Raw genomic sequence first — 17976 nt, 5'->3', positions numbered from 1 at the left:
AGTGAGGACATCATGGGGAGCGCTGTGTCACTTCACTTTATGGACATCTGACTTAACACAGGAGATATGGTTTATCGTCACTGTGTCTAGCTTCTATGTGATAGCAAACTTAACCTTTGTCAGAATAGTAAATATATAGAAAGCCTGACTCTAATAACAATGATCTCAAAGAGATACTGTAATTATTGTGAGTCCATCAGTCCTCAATGATGGACTCACAATGTTTGAAAGTTGGTTATTTTCCAAGGAGTAAAATATCTAAAAACTATAAAAAGACGTAAAGTAATTATAAAGTGACATACCACAAAAAAATTAGAAGCACATTGTGGTAGCTGTCAGAATCAGAGACACATGAAGTTATTTTGCCCCTGATCCAAAAGCATTTGGATCTTTGCAGTGACTGAATTATCTTTTACCAAAAACCAAACAAAACACTGCATTCTAACTCATTGGGAAGTCTAATGTGGTCCCGTCTGTCAGATTTGGCTAAAGTGTATCAATGCAAAAAAAAAGACTGCAGATGGTACAAACAGAAAAGCTGATAATTTGCAGTAACTGTGTGGACAGAAAGAAGTCCACTGACCAACAAAGAATCCATGGATTTCTTCATGGGTTGAAAAAGAGCTTCCCAAATGAAACTGATCAATAATTACATTTTTGTAATCAAATTTAATAACCTTTATTTATCCTGGAAAGACAGATTAGGTTGAATATTCATATTTTTAACTAGATCACTTATGTATTTTAACATATCAAATATTGATTTTAAAAAATAATGAGAATAATAGGAAGTCCCTTCTTAAACGTTTATGTTGAAAACATTTTCTGCGTCTGCAGTTTAAACTATTTCAATAATTGTTTCATGAGTTAATTAATTATTTGGATGAAAACGCTTTACTTTTTTAGTGCTATTATTGGAATAACGCTTTGAATGAATGACATTCGTATGGAGAAACCACCGCAGATTAACGTCTAGCAGTAGCCTGCGTATTTTTATTTTTATTCTGGCACGCGGAGCACCGACATCATAAAAACAAGAGTAATTTTTTTCACTCTTAAAGACTTAAATTGCAAAGTTTGCTCGTAACTTTATATTATCATTATTATTATTATTATTATTATTATTATTATTATTATTATTATTATTATTATTATTATTATTATTATTATTATTATTATTATTGTTGTTGTTGTTGTTGTTGTCGTTGTTGTTAAGAATAAGAATAAGAAATTGAATCATTTTCGATTAGCAGTGACATGCGTTACGTAGAACAGGTTTTAACCCATAAACAGACATGTACATAATCAGCGTCGTGGATTCAAACCGTGGCGTCAGTTTGGGGGCGGCGCAACAAAAGCTTCGTTGACGTCAGGCGCGTCACACTTCAGTTTTCCAAGATGGCGGAGGTGAGCGGGCTGAGGAACAGAAACTGCCTTAACTCTAGCCGTAAAAGCAGAGCCGAACATGAAGGTATTCCTTTCTTTTTATCGCTGGTTTGATTTTTAGTTGAAGAGGTAGCCATGGTAAACCCTAACTGGCCGTAATTAAGTCCCTTGTAGCTTGCAGTATTGTTGGCTTTTCCGTTACTAGCCAGTGTAGTTAAGACCCGCAGTGTTACGCCAATTATTGTGGTATTCCCTGGCTTGGGATAATGCTTCTTGTGTCCTCTCGCCTAAATACGCTTTAAAAACGAAAAAAAAAAATATTTAAATAATTTGTTAGTTACTAACAAATTATAGTTACCAAGGATGTTTACCCAGTTTTTCCAAGATTATAGTAATGTGACCAGAGGAGCTGAAAATTTTCAAACTTTTCGGCTTGACACCTGTCGTCTTAATTTTTGGTTCCGTTTGACACTTTCCTCCCTGTTTTCCCCCCTGCCTGTCCCGCGGAGATCTTGCGCTTTCTTTAAATAATATAAAAAAATAAAAAAAATATCTTTCGCTTTGTTTGTCCCGCGACCATCCACTACTGACTGAACCGGCGGAGCTGTCATACACCCAACATGCAATGATTTGCTAATCCTGTCTTTCTAAAGATAGCGATATTTTTTAAAGCTAGTAGTAGTCGCTGCAGGTGCCCAGTTAGATTATTGCATTATGTCAGAAGTAAAAGAAAAAATGGTTTAAAGTAGAGCTCGTAGTTAAACTCACAATGTTTTCCTGTTTACCTTAAATACTGCAAGTTATTTATCTTACAGGAATTATGTTGTTTATTTGTTTTTATATTTTAACTTTCATCATTTTTGATAAAACTTGTTCGTATAAAGGCAAATAAAACCAGAAAATACATTGGAAAAATATCAAGCAAGTCTGGTTGATGTTGATATTTTGACAAATCAAAATGTTGATCCATGCTCCAGAAGTACTAAATGTATTTTTGTAAAATTTAAAACAAAAAAAAAAGTTCCCATCCAGAAAAACCTTCATCTCCTTACAAGTACAACTCGCTAAAGTTTAAGACAGCTGAAGACCAGAAGTCCTTGAGGATCATCGCTAATAAAAATCTTTTATCAAAATGACCTTTATATCTCCTTTCATACACTTGTGTCTGTGGCAACAGCATTTGCAGAGAAACAGCTACTAATGTGCACTTTGTCCTTTTTGCCTCTGGTTGGTTGGCTCTTTCCACCTCTGACCTGCTTGATCCGTGTCCAGGAAGGCCGGGTCAGGTTGGTTTTTGATGCTAGTCTGGACGCGTTTGTGCACCAACCTGTCAAAAGCTACATTCAATTGTCAATCTTCATTGAACATGTTACATAAATATTCAGTGTTTGCTCAGATGATAGAAGGATTTTGTTTAATTGGAGTTTGAGCTAACATCTGTTTAGTGCTGGAGGGGAGGGGAGGCCTGATTGTGGACACTGCACTGACCCACCACCAGCTATGTTTAGCAATAGACTGCAATATGCTAATTTTCTGTACGCGGCGAGCAAATTAATGAGATCCCTTTTAACTTTGACTGTGTGGTGGGAAACATGCTGTGGCGTAAACCTGCCTGCAGTGCTGTCATAGGATAAGATAAAAACAAGGCTATGTTTAGTTCTGCCCTCATTTTCAACACACTGAGAAGCATGGAAGGACATTACCTACTTCATTACCTACCTACTACCTACTTTCCTACTTCATTTTGCTGAGTGCACTTGATGGGAACCTGCAAGCCCCAGACAGAGAAACTGGTCTGGCCTACTTTGTGTGCAGAACAGATTACAATAACCACCCGCTGCACAGAAGAGCTTTGGAGATTCTGTTCCTTGTCCTCTTTTTTTGCCCTTTAACAACCTTCAAATGAAGTTGGTTTAACTTATTTTGATGTCCTGGTTTTTATAAACTGAGTTGATGATCTGTGATGAGATTCTGAACTGCAAATAAACCCGTGTGCTTTGAACACAAAACCTTAGCTTCTTCTTGTTGACATTTTTGTTTATAGTTTGAATCAGCAGATTAAAGTCAAAACAAAATTAAAACTATTTTTTGCAACCAACCCACAGCTCAAGTTCATTCAGTTCTCTGTCTTTTTTGAAGTTGAATAAATGGAATGAGATTGTTTTAAGTAATAAAGCTTGAATTTAATTTTTATCTATTCACTGTGACTAAATGAAAACCCTTTAAGATTTGTGGTCAAAACCTGTTTTGTTGGTTATTTAAAAAAAAAAAAAGGGATTGACACATTTTATTGCGTACTTGAGAAAATAAATGTTTATAGAGAGAAATGTGAAGTTTTTTTCCTCATTTTTTGTAAGAAATCGTAGTCTTTATCTGGGGGAAAAGTGGAAATTGTGTCCTGGTGTCACACTTTATCTGTGCTTTTTTTTTTTTTTTTTTCTTGCCCCTTTGCGGTTTTCACTGCAAGGCTATTTTGAAGCTTGACCTGGATAAGAAGTCCAGAGTGGGTTACACTATTTAGCTGGAAATCATTTTGCTCTATGTGGAGCAAGTCACTTTCCTTTTACAATTCTCAAACCAAAGGCGAGCCTTCCATGGAAACAAGTTCATTCTTATCTACTTCAATCACCAGTTTCATTCTCAACCTTGGAACACACAGTATGATGGTATGTAATGTGACAGCGTTTGTTTTGTCTTTTCCTTTCGTTTTTGCCCTGTCTTCAGAGTTGAGTGGGGTGGAAGATGTCCCCATTACCTTGAACAAGCAGAGGCCCCCTCCAGCCCGGCCCGATGACCTTAAGAATAAACTGCATCCCAGGTCTATTACTGTAAACTCACACAACACTGACATCCCCTCGCCTGATGAAGGGATTGAGGAAGAAGAGGTGAGTCTTTTTTTTTTGTTTCTGTATTTCCTTTTTCTCTTGAGTCCAACTAAGTAGCTTATACATCCTATCTAAAGTTAGTGTGTTTGTTTGCTTTTATTTTAGACTAAACTATATTCATTTACTACAGGAAATGTGTGTTTAGCAGCAGCACACAGTAAGACATAATAGAAATATGTAAAAGCATGAATCTGTATGTTTCTACTTGTCTTAATTTACTGTTTTGATTAAGTCTGTATGCTATTTACCCCCCCCCCCCCCATCTAATAAAATAAATAATGCTCAAACAGCAGTAAAAATTCAGTTTTCTCAAATTTTGTGTTAAACAGTGACCAAAAATAGTAACCTTTTATTTGCAGAAGCAAAATGAATGCATAAAAAATAAACTTTCATCTACAAAGGGGCATTTTTTAATGATGAGACCAGATATTTTCAATTTTCTAAAATGTTTATCTAGGACAGCCTTCTTTTTGAAGCATTGCCCGATATGAGGCTACTTGGTGGGTTCAGCTGATCTTTTGTTGGCTGGCATCAGCTTTTTTTATTTTGGGATCTGTCTCTTCGGTAAAAACACTTATTCAGCACCGCCATGTAATTACTTAAAGCTACCTCAGTGCCAGGAATCTGGATCGATTGTGAACTTGTATTTTCAGCTTTTGCCAGAGGAGGACAAGCCCAGGCCGATTCAAATCGTCCTAACCAATGAGGAGGAGCACAGCTTTGAGCTGGACGCCGCCGCTCTGGAGAAGATCCTGCTGCAGGACCATGTGAAGGACTTGAATGTGGTCGTCGTGTCCGTGGCTGGAGCCTTTCGGAAGGGCAAATCCTTCCTGCTGGACTTCATGCTGCGCTACATGCACAGTCAAGTGGGTGAAGGAGGATAACGGGGTGTTTGTTGTTTTGTTTTTTCTCAAATCAATCTGACTGAATTTTTAGCATTCTTCTAAAAACAAGTTTGCTGTTTTTGTCAGAGTAGTTTTCAGGTATCTGATGTATTTTCATTGCAAAGAATGACATAAAACTGTAATTAAAGCTATTGATAAAGGAATTTTTTAAATAACTAATGTAGCACTTCAGTCGTTTCACAAAGAACATACATTGGGGTAAATGTATCCTGATGCATGTGAACTATTGTTGTCTTATAGGTCAAAAAAGTTATTTTGGTCATACAGAGATCAGCAAAATGTTTCTCCCTTTGTGTAACTCTGAAAGCATCTGTTTACATACACCAAGTAAACACACTGCTGCTCATCCCTCACCTTAGCTAACTAAGCTAACCCTAGCTAACTAACCAACAGAAACCACTAACTGGTGGAAAACAGTGTTTCCAGATTATTGAGATGTGTTCAAGTTACAGAATCTAAGAGTTGCAAAGTGTTCCACAATAAAAACACAACCGAGATCCGCCCCCATTCCTTAGAATTTTCCATTCATGTAGTTCCCCCTGGGGGGGTCAAAATGCCACCCTTGTGCAGCAGTGTTGCACCAACATGAGTGTTACCAGTGAGACTTCTCATGATCGGAAGATGTGATGTGGAAGACAGGAGGCGGGGTAATGTCTCTCCATACACGGCTATGATACCAAACAACAAGGCTGTGCAGGAGCTTAGATGTGCTGGATATCATTGCTTAGTGCTGTGATGGTTGAACTCCTATTGTGAGTTTGAAGTTTCAGTTTTTGCTCCATGTCTCATCTTACAATTTTCTGGGACAATCAGAGACATTAACAAAGTGTGGCTTTTATTTAAACGTAAAAAGATCCCCCTCAGTCTTCAAAGAGGGATTTTGTTTGGCCGTGTTTTCTCATAAGCTCAATGATTTACTAATAACTGTTTTTGTCCAGGTTTTTGCCACATGTCCTCTTTTTTTTACTCAGAATAGTAAAAACGTCAACAAAATTCTCACTATAACAGATTTATGAAGTAAAGAGCTCTTGTTTTTTGTTAAAAGGTAAAAGTCCCACTCCAATAATCTTTTGATAGATTGTAAAAGTGTTGCTTGTGGTCTGTTAATCATGATTACGCAACGCGTTGTTAGCTAAAACAAAAAAAATGCGTTTTCTTTTCTAGGACATATTTTCTGCAGGTCGGCAGGAGTTCATCCGAACTTTTTCTCTGAGTTGGGGACAGAACTGTTGGCGCGGAGTAAGCCCGCCTCTGCTTCCCGACATCCTTTCGTTTACACTCTTCTGCTAGCTTACAGCCTCTCACACCCCCAAACTAACAATACCCATGCAAAAATAACGAGCAATATTGGAGATATCTGGCCGTATAGTTTTGAACCAGAGACCATGTCGGACGAGGAAAACGAGGACATACATGGATCTATTCGTCAACAAGCGGACGCATCAGAATGGAGCGGAGCAGGAGGCTTTGACTTGGCGATTGTAGCATTTACGACATACGTACAAGCTTTTTCAAACAGCATTTTCTTGTTTGCATCTGATTCACAAAGAAATACAAATGCAATTCTAAGCTTAATTTTCTTAAATATGTCCTCCATCATCAAAAAAAGCCACAAGAACATGTTAAAAACACCTCAAAGACAGTTTTCATTGGAGTGAGTCTTTAATGATTGTTCTGGACAAACTTTTCTCCTTCTCTTCTCTGTCTTTATTTGATTTTTTTTTAAACAAACTTCTCTGTTATTGTTTTTGTCTCACCTCTTTCCTGTTCTCTCCATCTTTCCTCTGCAGTCCAACGAATGTTGGATGGGAGGCGATGATGATCCCTTGACGGGGTTCATCTGGAGGGGGGGCTGTGAAAGGGAGACCACAGGAATTCAAGTCTGGAGTGATGTCTTTGTGGTCGACAAGCCCGATGGTACTAAGGTAAACTGACCTCATGAACCTATAAGTCAGGAGTCTCTACCAGCGAACTCACCGGCTGCTGTCTGCAGGTTGCTGTCCTCCTGGTTGACACTCAGGGAGCATTTGATAGTCAGTCCACTATTAAGGACTGTGCGACCGTGTTCGCCCTTAGCACCATGACCAGCTCCGTCCAGGTGACACTGCAGCATCTTTTCTACTAGAAATGGTTCCTTTTCTACCGATGTTAAGACTCTCTTTGTTTTTAGGTGTACAATCTGTCCCAAAACGTACAGGAGGACGATCTCCAGCATTTGCAGGTTTGTTTACTACTTCTGTCTGCAGCAACAACAAAAAAAAACCTCAATGTTGCTATTTTAAAAAAATATCTGGTTTTGCTTATCTTTCCTTAAAGCTCTTCACAGAATATGGCCGACTGGCAATGGAAGAGATTTACTTCAAACCTTTCCAGGTACAGCCTGTGATTTGGACATGTGAATGTTTTGACCAATAGATGAGCGAGAACTCTTTTGATAAACATGGAGGCAGAAGCCATACGATTTTTCTTTAAAAAAATAAAAAAGTTTTTTATATGTTTATCTAGCCATGTCATTGAGCTGAAGGTCTTTTTTTTCCAGTTGTCACTTGTTTGTGTGTTTTAGTCGCTGATGTTCCTGATCCGTGACTGGAGCTATCCATATGAGCATGAATATGGCCTGGAGGGAGGGAAGGCTTTTCTGGAAAAAAGACTGCAGGTTACCATTCCATTCAGCTACAACGCAATTATGCTTTTTTGCTTTAAAAACAAGCATCATCGAACACAAATCCTCCCACAGAAAGTGATGTATTCAGCTGGACAACAGCTACACTTGTGAAGAAAACAACAAATACGCTTGTTTACTGCCTGCTGACAGGTTAAGCAGAACCAACACGAGGAGCTGCAGAATGTGAGGAAGCACATCCACTCCTGTTTCTCCAAAATTGAATGCTTCTTGCTGCCACATCCTGGCCTCAAAGTGTCCACCAACCCCAAGTTCGATGGCCGACTCAGAGGTGAGAGAGTAAACGACAGTGTGAACTTGGAACGGAAACATGCTGGATTGGGAGTCTTTGCCGTTTGTGTTTTGTAGATATCGATGAGGACTTTAAGAAGGAGCTGGCCAAACTGGTGCCTCTCCTTTTGTCTCCTGAGCATCTGGTAGAGAAGGAGATCGGAGGAAACAAAGTCACCTGCAGAGATCTGCTGGAGTACTTCAAGGTCCTGCAGGATTTTTGGGTTTTTCTGGTTTTTGTATATAAAATATAAGCTGAAAATGTTTTCAAACAAAACTTTGGTAACGCATAGAAAGGGTTATCAAGGAGATATCCAGTCGAGTGCTTTAAAGCCTATATCCTAGAATAATTTGAATGCTAATTGTGGTTTAGGTTTGTCTTTTTGACACCCTGGATTTTACAGGATGTTTTAGATTAAATGTTTACATTTAAAAGTAACATATTTTTCATGTCTGCAGGCCTACATAAAGATCTACCAAGGTGAGGAGCTACCTCACCCAAAGTCCATGCTGCAGGTCAGTTTCTGTTTGGTTGTTCACCTCATTTTATATATAAATATACTTTATCTTTTTATATTTACATTGTGTTTTCTGTTTCCTAGGCAACTGCAGAGGCAAACAACCTGACTGCAGTGGCTGGAGCCAAAGACATGTACAGCAAGAGCATGGAGCAGGTAAACGCTTTGCTTCCAGTCTATGAATCCCAGCTGAAGCCGGCACAGGTGCAGAGCTGCAGCACGATGAGTAACTGGAGTGTTTGTTTTTTTTCTGCGCACAGATCTGCGGAGGAGACAAACCCTACATCGCCCCAGCTGACCTGGAACGCTGCCACGAGGAGTTCCGCCAGCACTCCATCCACTTCTTCCGCTCGGTGAAGAAAATGGGCGGCGAGGAGTTCTGCCAGCGCTACCAGAATCAGCTGGAGTCTGAGCTGGACGAGACCTACTCGAGCTTCACCAAGCACAACGATGGCAAAAACCTCTTCTACGCAGCCCGCACGCCTGCCACACTCTTCGCCGTCATGTTTGTCACCTACGTGGTATCAGGGGTGACGGGTTTCATCGGCCTTAGCACCTTCGCCACACTGGCTAACCTGGTCATGGGTGTGGCGCTGCTGTCTCTGTGCGCCTGGGCCTACGTGAAGTATTCAGGAGAATTTCGAGAGCTGGGATTGCTGATAGACCAGGTGGCTGAAACTCTCTGGGAACAGGTGGGTAATAACTCATTTAAATATGACACACATGCAGTTTTAAAATGAGTTTCTTATGAACAGGGAAAACCCACACTTAAATATCTGCAATAACTGCCAGAGTCTTTTTAACCCTTGTGCTATCTTAGATGACCCCACCCTTACATTGACGTGTTCTTCCTACCATGACAAAGGTGGATAAAGGATGGAAAGATTTCATGTAATCCATGGACACCAGTGAAGATCACAAATCATTGATGAAAAAAGGTTCAGAGCACTGTCTAGTGGGTCTAAATGACCCAACTCCCAACGTTAAAGGGCCTAGGATAGCACAAGGGTTAAAACTTGCTTCCTTGCTTGCAGAATTCTTGACCTTCAGCCTTTTTGGATGGTTTCCGGTAGGGCTGCACGATATGAGGAAAACTTGCGATATGCGATTTTAGAGATTAATATTGCGATAACGATATAATTTGCGGTATATAAAAAAAGAGAAAAATGCCAAAAACATCATTCCCATTTCATTAGAAACAGTTTGAAATTACACTCCAAATGACCCTCATCGACATAGGTGACAAACATCTAACATAATAGGCCTCCATCTGATTGGTAAACAATGGGAAGGCGTCCATCTGATTGGTCAAAGCATAAGGGGATTTATTTGATTCGTTAAAAGCGTCAAGCTGCCATAAGATTGTTTTAACACATTTTGGGTTTACGATTTATTGCGATATTCGCAGTCTTTTGCGATATGCCTATTGCAGAGCTGGATATTGCGATAACGATAAATTTGCGGTATATTGTGCAGGCCTAGTTTCCGGCATGAACCTCTTTTTCAGGTTCATTTCTTTTTATTTGAATTTTTTTTTTTTTTTTTTTTGAAATGGTTTATTTTGAGCAATTAAGTAGAAATAATACACAAAAGCAATATCAGTTATACATTCATACAGTAACTAATCAAACTTAGGATAATTAGACATATTAATAAATATTGCTTGAAAGGGAGTGGGAGGAAGCGAACTTATATAATCCCACCCTGTTATTCTATAACCATTTTATTACATGATTTATCAATATCCGGTTCCCAGTTTTTATCAGACAGAATTAAAAATCATAAGATATCGATAAAGCACATGACAAAGATGAATTACTTAAGTATTACGCCAAAAATAACTATTTTAGAAATCAACATGGCAAATGCAGATATATATGCAGATTATGTTACTTATAAAAGCCATTCATATGAATAAAACATAATACTATATCAGTAACGCGTCCTGCTGTGTAACCCGGAACCGGAAATCATCAAGCATTGTCATCATACTATGATGTTTTTCCAAAGGTTTTGGGGATCAGAATGATATTTTCTAGAAGAACAAACACAGGCCTTTATGTATGGTCCTTCTTGAGCTGCAACCATCTTGTGTTCCACCTCATCCTCCTGGTAGAGTCACTAGACTTTTAAGCGCTTCACCTAATGCCCTCATCTATCCTCCTGCTTCTCCCTCCTCCCTGTTCCTCCCTCCTGCTTTAAAGTAGATGCTCAGAAAGAAGCAAAGTGGTTTATAAATATCTACTAATGCTTAACCTGGAAATATAGTTTATGGTAAAAAGAAGCAGGTTGGAGTGCAGATTTTCTTCTGTAAATTTTTTTTTTCCTCTTTGTTTAACCCTTTAACTACCCCACCAAGAAAAAAGCTATCAAAAAATTATTTGTCTGCATTTCTTATTGCTTTAGGTAAGTAATGACCACAATCTGTTTAGTTTTTTTAACTGACCTTTTAGTTTTTTAAATAATGACCTCTACCAAACAGTTCAGATGTCCCTTAATGGTAAAAGTGCAAAATTTCATACAGATACAACAAATATTTGAAAAAATCATGTAAACCAATTAATTTAGACATCATCAACACTCAGTATTAAGGGCATTTGTCTCCATTCTTTTTATCATGCCTCAAACATTGAACTTTTTTAAAACAAAGCAAATTTTGACCTATATTTCCTAGAAGTTGTTTGACACTACAACGATTTTGGATATTGACTCACTTTTGATGGTATTTCATAAATAGATTCTTGGTTTGGAATGAAACACAGAAAAACATATTTCTGACATCTTGACCTATTTGGACCGAGGTTTCATCGTCCCAGCTTGTCAGAATGAAGAGGCGCTGTACCATGTTGTGGTAGTGCACACTGTTGTTTTGGTCGTGATGGTCTTGGTGTGTGGTAGAGAGCTCAATGATGGTCAGCAACATTGGTTGCTTACTTGTTGATCTTATTTAAACTGTGTGCAACAGCCAGGCAGAACCTTTTGAGTAACACTGGTTTTTGCTTCAGTAGGTCCCTCTTGTAGACCAGCCATGAATTAGTGACACACAAGTCGATGATGTATCCAAACAGGGGACTGTACCGTCACCTAGTTTTAGCTGTACAGGTCTTGTACAGGTGCACCAGCATATCAAAGAGATCTATTTAGCTTTTTAGATTTGTATCATAAGCAATATGCTCAATCATTTCATCAGTGAAAAGCATTTTGAAGTATTGGAAGGGTGTGTGTACATCCTCAGGAGGCTCAAATCTTGATTCTGGAATCTTGAATTCCTCAATGTCCTCATGCTTCCATATTCTTCTTATGGTTTTGCTTGGGTTAGAGGGGGATATTGAGTGAGGAGAATAGCCTGTCTCCTCCAACAAAATTGGAGGAGACAGGCTATTCTTGGTGGGGGTAGAATGGCATGTGTTTGCTTTTTCAGTTCTTCTTATGAGGTGGCAGTGTAGAGGATCTGCTTGTTGAAAGAAATTCTTCTTCATCCAGGGATTCAAAAGAACTGTCACCAATGGCCTTTGCACGTGGACTGGTAACCCTTGTGCTATCCTAGGCACTTTAACATTGGGAGTGGGGTCATCTAGACCCACTAGACGGTGCTCTGAACCTTTTTTCTTCAATGATTTGTGATCTTCACTGGTGTCCATGGATTACATGAAATCTTTCCACCTTTATCCACCTTTGTCATGGTAGGGAGAACACGTCAATGCAAGGGTGGGGTCATCTAAAATAGCACAAGGGATAATCAGGATCCTCTGTTGGGTCATCATCACTGTCATCCAGATTTGCATCTGATTCATGTGGACTTTGTCGTGGTCTCGCACTGTAGAATGTTTTAGTGTCTATCTAGTAGTTGTAAAACAAAAGAAAATGATAGAAAACTTTTGTAAATGTTGGTAATATTATAATTGCAGCTTTTTTTGTTTAGTTTTAAGTGAATTGGCTGTAATAATCTTGATTTTTTTATTTATTTACACACCAGCTGATATAAATTCAAAAATAGACAAAACTATACAGTAATATGTATTTTAAATTATTATTTATGATGTTTTAATGGATATGTCTTTAGTAATGGATGATTTAGAAGGTTGTTTTAACTGATTTTATGACAAACAGTCCCTTTATTTAACATTGGCTTGATTTTGCTACTTATACCATAAAGTGACAAATCAACCGTTTGGTAGAGCATGTTTTAAAAAAATTATTACAAACAGAAATTTGTTTATTTTTGTTTATCTAGGAACATATTTCTGTTGATTAACGCCTTTACTAGTAATTCCAAGTAAGAAAAATATACCTACCTTTCAAATTTTCATAAAAAGGAAGAAAGTGTGTATGATCATTTTCAAGTTTTGACTTGCTTGTCAGTCAACGACGTTGTGCAAGCAACCACTGACTGACACAGTGCCATCTGTTGGTTTTCTTTAGCTTTGCATGCTTCTACCAATTGGTTGAGATGGCTGAATCAGTTTGAGTTAAGTTAGAAACTTCTCTAATAAAAATATGGTGACTCAAAGTTTGCTCAACCGTTTGGTTTAGCAGGCAGTTAAAGGGTTAAAATATTTCAAAATAAAAGCTGTCCTGACACATGTTCTGCTTCTAATCTCTCCTTTTGCAGGTTTTGAAGCCACTCACTGAACATTACATGGAGGACAACGTCAGACAGACGGTGGTGAACTCCATCAAAGCCAGCTTGACAGAACAGAGTTCCCAGAACACCAAGTTGAAGCCTCACTGACACATCCCTGTGCCCCCTCCCACAAACCGTTTTCATCTGCCTGTTCACCGTCCAGTCCTAGATCTGTGGAAATAGTTCAACACCAAAGCTGACCTTGTTTTTATTTTTACTGTTCTGATGCCCCCTCTATCTGTCGAGGACCTGTGCATCTACCCCAGCTCTTCAGCGCCCCCTAGTGCCTCACAACAAGAACTGCACAAAGGTGGCGGTTATCTCCTCCTGCCAAACCCCCCCCCCCCCCTACACACACACACAAACACACACACATTGCTGCTGGTAGTGAGCTGCACTCGCTTTAGGACAGAACTGTATTTCAGGGAAAACTGACCTTTCTGTCAGCAGCTGCAGGCTGAACCGCTTCACAGTGCATGTGCCGCCTTTTTCCTCTTTCACAGTGAGCGGCCGGCGAGCTGATTCTCAGGTTTGATCCGAACAAAAACTACAAGTGGAGCAGCCGTGGCCCAGATTTAGACGCATTTTATGATCCAATTTTAGACTCAGGCTGCTTCTAGATGAGACCATGTCCATGTCTCAGTGCGTCAAAAGCTGTTTGAGGGGTTGTTATTAGATTCTGAGGCTTTTGGAATGACCTTCAGTGTCTCATAGTGGACCTGCCAGTATTTATCCGCATGCTGTCAGGAGCTTTTAAAGCTGAACAAGTTAAGAGTTTCTCATTTCCATGAATGCTGGTTGATTTCTTTAGAATCAATGTATGTTTGTGAATTGAAAGAACAAGTCCCCCCTTTCTTCATCCTCAGTTTTCCGTCACATCGATCCAAGATGAGATATAGATGCTGTCAAAAAGCTCCGTTTGCACAGCTGTTTCCCTGTTCCACATGTCATTGTTGTTTTAAAGCCAACAGGCTGTTTTATTCATATGAAAGCTGACAGACAGGAGAGCTGAAAGCCATGTGCGCCCCGCCTCAGCAGGTGGGGTCGGGTCTTCCAGATGCTGCAGATAAAAATGTCTTCTATTGCACATTAGAAACTGAGCCGATCTGAGTGTATCAAACTAATCACTAAATCTGTCTGAAGGTTTCTTTATTGTTTTTTTTTTCCCTCTTAGACGTTCGTGTTCTGTAGGCGCTTCCTGTCATCCCACAAATCAGGAATGTATGTTGATCGAAGTATTTAAATAAACTTTGTACCCATTTTATAGAGAATCGGTTAATGGCGGCTGTTTTTTTAACACATGAGTCTAGTTTATCAAAGAGGAAGTCGCTGCTGAAGACTTCCGTTAGTTTCTCCTGTTCAGAAGAAGCGTGATGTGAAAACATGTATCCTTATAGGACTTTTTTGGGGTTGCAGATGTCTGCCTTTCAAAATAAAACATTTGGTAATTTATTTTTGATTAAAAAGTTTACATTAAGAATAAACAATTAGTAAAAGAAAAAAGATTTGCATCTTTTTGAATTCCTACACACTGATTCACATGTAGAATACAGCAAACATGGAAAAGACGAGCTGTTAGGAGACTTCCATTCTTTTCACCATCGATTAGCAGTTACATCTACAGCTGCTATTTTTATTATTCCGTCATGTACTTTAAGCAATTTCTTTGCTCTCTTTTTTTTGTAAAATCTGATTTAAATCCATTTGAAGTGTGCCATTTCTTATTGTGAGTATTGCAGCAGGTAAGACTGGTCATGCAAATCTAAGAACAACCAACAGGGGGAGCCAGAGTCTTAAAAATACACATTTATTTTCCTTGGGAGTTTCAGGTTGAAATGTAAGCAAACTTATACTTAATACTTGTTAACGTCAAACACCAATGCTGTGCCCTTAAATGAACAGGCTTTTTGAATACATATTAGCGGACGTTTAACATTAAAGCATTTTTTGTTTAACAAAAAAAAATACTGACTTCTTTAAAGGGCTTATTTGAAGTGGTGTTAAATACGTATGGGTAAAAGGCATCCCATGATTGTTCACTTTGGAAAATATGCAAAAAGACTGCATTTAAAATACTGCAAGTAAAATGTCCTTTAAACAATCCCACAACAAAACAAACAAAAAGATTCATTCTGTTAATCCAAAATGAAAAACGGCACCAAATCCATTTCTGGTACAAACTAATCTTCTGTCAGAGTTTGTTAAATAACACATTTTAGAGGCCAGAGGGAGATTTGATCCCTCCGGGGCCTATTTCGTCTTGACATCACTGACAGCTGTGTTTTTTCTGTATAAGAAGCCGCTGCTTTAAAAGAAAAAACAAAGACATTAAACAATTTTTTTTTAAAAGAGTTCAGTGACGACAAAAGCATGGCTGGACTTCACAAAAGAAAATGTTTCAAGTCAAACTGAAGTGAACTCCTCACTGGCGATGATTTCACGACATTCTGGCTGAGAGGCTCCGACAGAAACCTCCTTGAGTCTGATTAACGGAGGAGTCTCCTCAGCCAAGATGGAGAGAGGTGGATCCGTTCAAGCTTCCCTTCAGTTTATACTTTTTCCCCCATCTGTGCTTTGGTTTGAACATCGCTGTGTGATGGTTCTGATTCGGAAGACAGCTTCCAAATGAACTCTGCTTGTTCCACAGCTGAAATCAGAATATTTAGACCGCAGACAGCCCCAAAGGGGATGAGATCCGTACTGCTGCATCTGTCCGATTTGTCCTCATGAGCTAATTTATCTACATCAGGGAGGAGTTTCTGCTCTAGAGTCTAAAAAAAGCTACTTTTCAAAGATGCTAAGCTCTAATTACACTCAGCGAATGGGCTGTTTGATCTGTGGTGTCATTAAATAAAAACATCTTCAAACAAAAACGTAAAGCAAAGGCTTAGCCACTGTGCTGCCAAGTGTAGAAAAATACAATTAGATAAACACGGAGACATGTTTGAGCTCCAGCTGGTTGGATGAGTCTTCATAGTGACGTGAAGAAAAGCAAGCTTCTCTAGTCCTCGGGTGTGCCATCTTCTCCAAACCAGCTCCTGACAGGGCGGTGATGAGAGTGAGGAGGTCTTATGTACAGTACATGGACTAAAGGTTCTGCAGGAGGTTCTAGACCATGGCCCGGAGAGCAAAGGAGATCGCCGCGCCCAGCGCCAAGCCGAGGGACAGAAAGAAGGCCATGATGGCGCCCGCTGTTTCAGCCTGGTGTGACGGCACTTTCCTGCACAGACAGAGCCAAAAAAAACATTGCTGCTGATTGATATTTACATTCTGAGCCACTGACAGGTTTCTGAAAACTGGCATCCAAAATAACTGCTGAAGTTGTGCTAAAAGAAAGTTTTGGATGTCAAAGTCTGAAAATTACATCAAACAAAAAAAATGAGGGAGGTTCTGTAAGTTTGAGTGAGGAGAACTTTGAATCTTTTAATCAGACGTCTGTCTTTGTTCTCTGTGTGAAATGGACCCGTTCAGCTGGAAGGAGTCACTTCTTTCAGGTAAATATGTTATTTGTCCAGCATGGGAACAAAATGCTGCAGTCAGCCATGTGGAAGTGCTAGATTTGTGGTTCTAGATCCCAGAAATGAACCCCAGTATTTGAACTCTAATTTTTATTTCTGTGAAATAAAACTTTGCTCTCTTCTGACACAGAGCGCGCTGCTTACTTGGGACCGTAGCACATGCAGAGGCTGGCCAGGTATCCATTGGAGAAGGAGAACAGGATCATGAAGATGATGTACCAAGCGTCGTGTTCAAACGGCACAGGGAGGTAGTGGCGCGGTTGGACGTTACACAGCATGAAGAGCGGGAAAAAGATGATCCGTAGACCCACCAGGGCAGGAAGCCACATGCTGTCTTTGCCCGGCTGGATGCGTGTGGTTAACATGGAAGGAAACGCAAAACTCCAGTTTATTACCGATTATTTTGAAAATGGGTCTTGGGACTGCGCACGCACTCCAGGGAGTGAGGCGCCTGTTTGATGCTCCTCACAGGATCTGATCACTGCCGTTCAAACATGCTAAAGACGTTCACATGCTCCTGCAGCAGCTGACTGCTGTTACGTGCGGAAGCTGCATTCCTCTGAAGGTCAGGCTGTATCAGCCAACTGTACTCAGCCTTGATTACATTAGGTGATGTGCAGTGAATCCCAGGAAGTTAAACTTTTTAAAAAAAAATAAGCTGTTCTTCTCTGGAAGGAGTTTTTAAAAGATTTCAGTGTGTTGTGACAGGAAAAACACAAATGTTTCTTTAAGGATTCAGCATTATAAAAACTAACACGAGGCGGATTCTGTAAATATGAGAAGCAGAGAAAATAAATGTTGGATGGGAGAGTGCTGCTGCACTCAAAAGGAGCAAACCATCAAATGGAGAAGTAACTTAAAATCCCGTTTTGTGACTTTTACAGACGTCCGGCGAGGAAGAGGAACAGAGCTTCCCTGACCCTTCCAGAAACTTCCTTTACAATGAACACAGCCCTGCTTCTTTCCTTTCCCTCTGACCTCCAGGCAACTTTTGACTTTCCATCGTGGTTCATTCATTCCCGCGTAATCATCTGATGAAGCCCGAGGCTTTGAACCAACTGTGCTCAGTTGTTCGGGCAGCATAGAAATAAATGAAACACTACTGTATGTAATGGTTTTTTAAAGAGGGTTGCTAAATAAAAGATTACAACTTTTGTGAAATATAAAAAAACGTGTCCTTTGAAAAG

General features: G+C 39.5%; 2 protein-coding genes across 6 annotated transcripts in view; one reads left to right on the top strand and one right to left on the bottom strand.

Annotated features, from left to right (window-relative positions):
- The first annotated feature begins 1344 nt into the window (after positions 1 to 1344).
- Positions 1345 to 14774, top strand: LOC101156948 (atlastin-2). The gene is made up of 14 exons (XM_023963741.1): positions 1345 to 1471; positions 4111 to 4271; positions 4925 to 5137; positions 6967 to 7101; positions 7170 to 7274; positions 7347 to 7397; positions 7493 to 7549; positions 7740 to 7832; positions 7992 to 8130; positions 8208 to 8335; positions 8589 to 8645; positions 8732 to 8803; positions 8908 to 9339; positions 13260 to 14774. The coding sequence occupies exons 1-14, from the start codon at positions 1399 to 1401 to the stop codon at positions 13377 to 13379; spliced, it is 1836 nt and encodes a 611-aa protein (XP_023819509.1). The 5' UTR covers positions 1345 to 1398; the 3' UTR covers positions 13380 to 14774.
- A 288-nt stretch (positions 14775 to 15062) lies between these two features.
- slc29a1 (solute carrier family 29 member 1 (Augustine blood group)) overlaps positions 15063 to 17976 on the bottom strand; it is a 36066-nt gene continuing 33152 nt past the window's right edge. For all 5 annotated transcript variants that reach the window (XM_011484335.2, XM_011484333.3, XM_011484336.3 and 2 more), the window contains exons 12-13: positions 16934 to 17133; positions 15063 to 16491 (exon numbers count right to left, since the gene is read on the bottom strand). In XM_011484335.2, the coding sequence (XP_011482637.1) occupies positions 16380 to 16491; positions 16934 to 17133 (312 nt within the window). In that variant the 3' untranslated portion in view covers positions 15063 to 16379. The remainder of the gene's footprint in view (positions 16492 to 16933; positions 17134 to 17976) is intronic.

Source organism: Oryzias latipes, chromosome 15 (assembly GCF_002234675.1).
Source record: "Oryzias latipes chromosome 15, ASM223467v1".
Lineage (NCBI taxonomy): Eukaryota > Metazoa > Chordata > Actinopteri > Beloniformes > Adrianichthyidae > Oryzias > Oryzias latipes.
Note: the sequence above shows the minus strand (reverse complement) of the source record. Positions and strands in the feature narration are given on the sequence as shown.

Coding starts and splice junctions, on each gene's coding strand:
- LOC101156948 (XM_023963741.1), top strand. CDS start 1,399: ATGGCGGAGGTGAGCGGGCTGAGGAACAGAAACTGCCTTAACTCTAGC. Junction 8,804..8,907: donor ACAGCAAGAGCATGGAGCAG/GTAAACGCTTTG, acceptor TTCTGCGCACAG/ATCTGCGGAGGAGACAAACC. Junction 9,340..13,259: donor CTGAAACTCTCTGGGAACAG/GTGGGTAATAAC, acceptor CTCCTTTTGCAG/GTTTTGAAGCCACTCACTGA.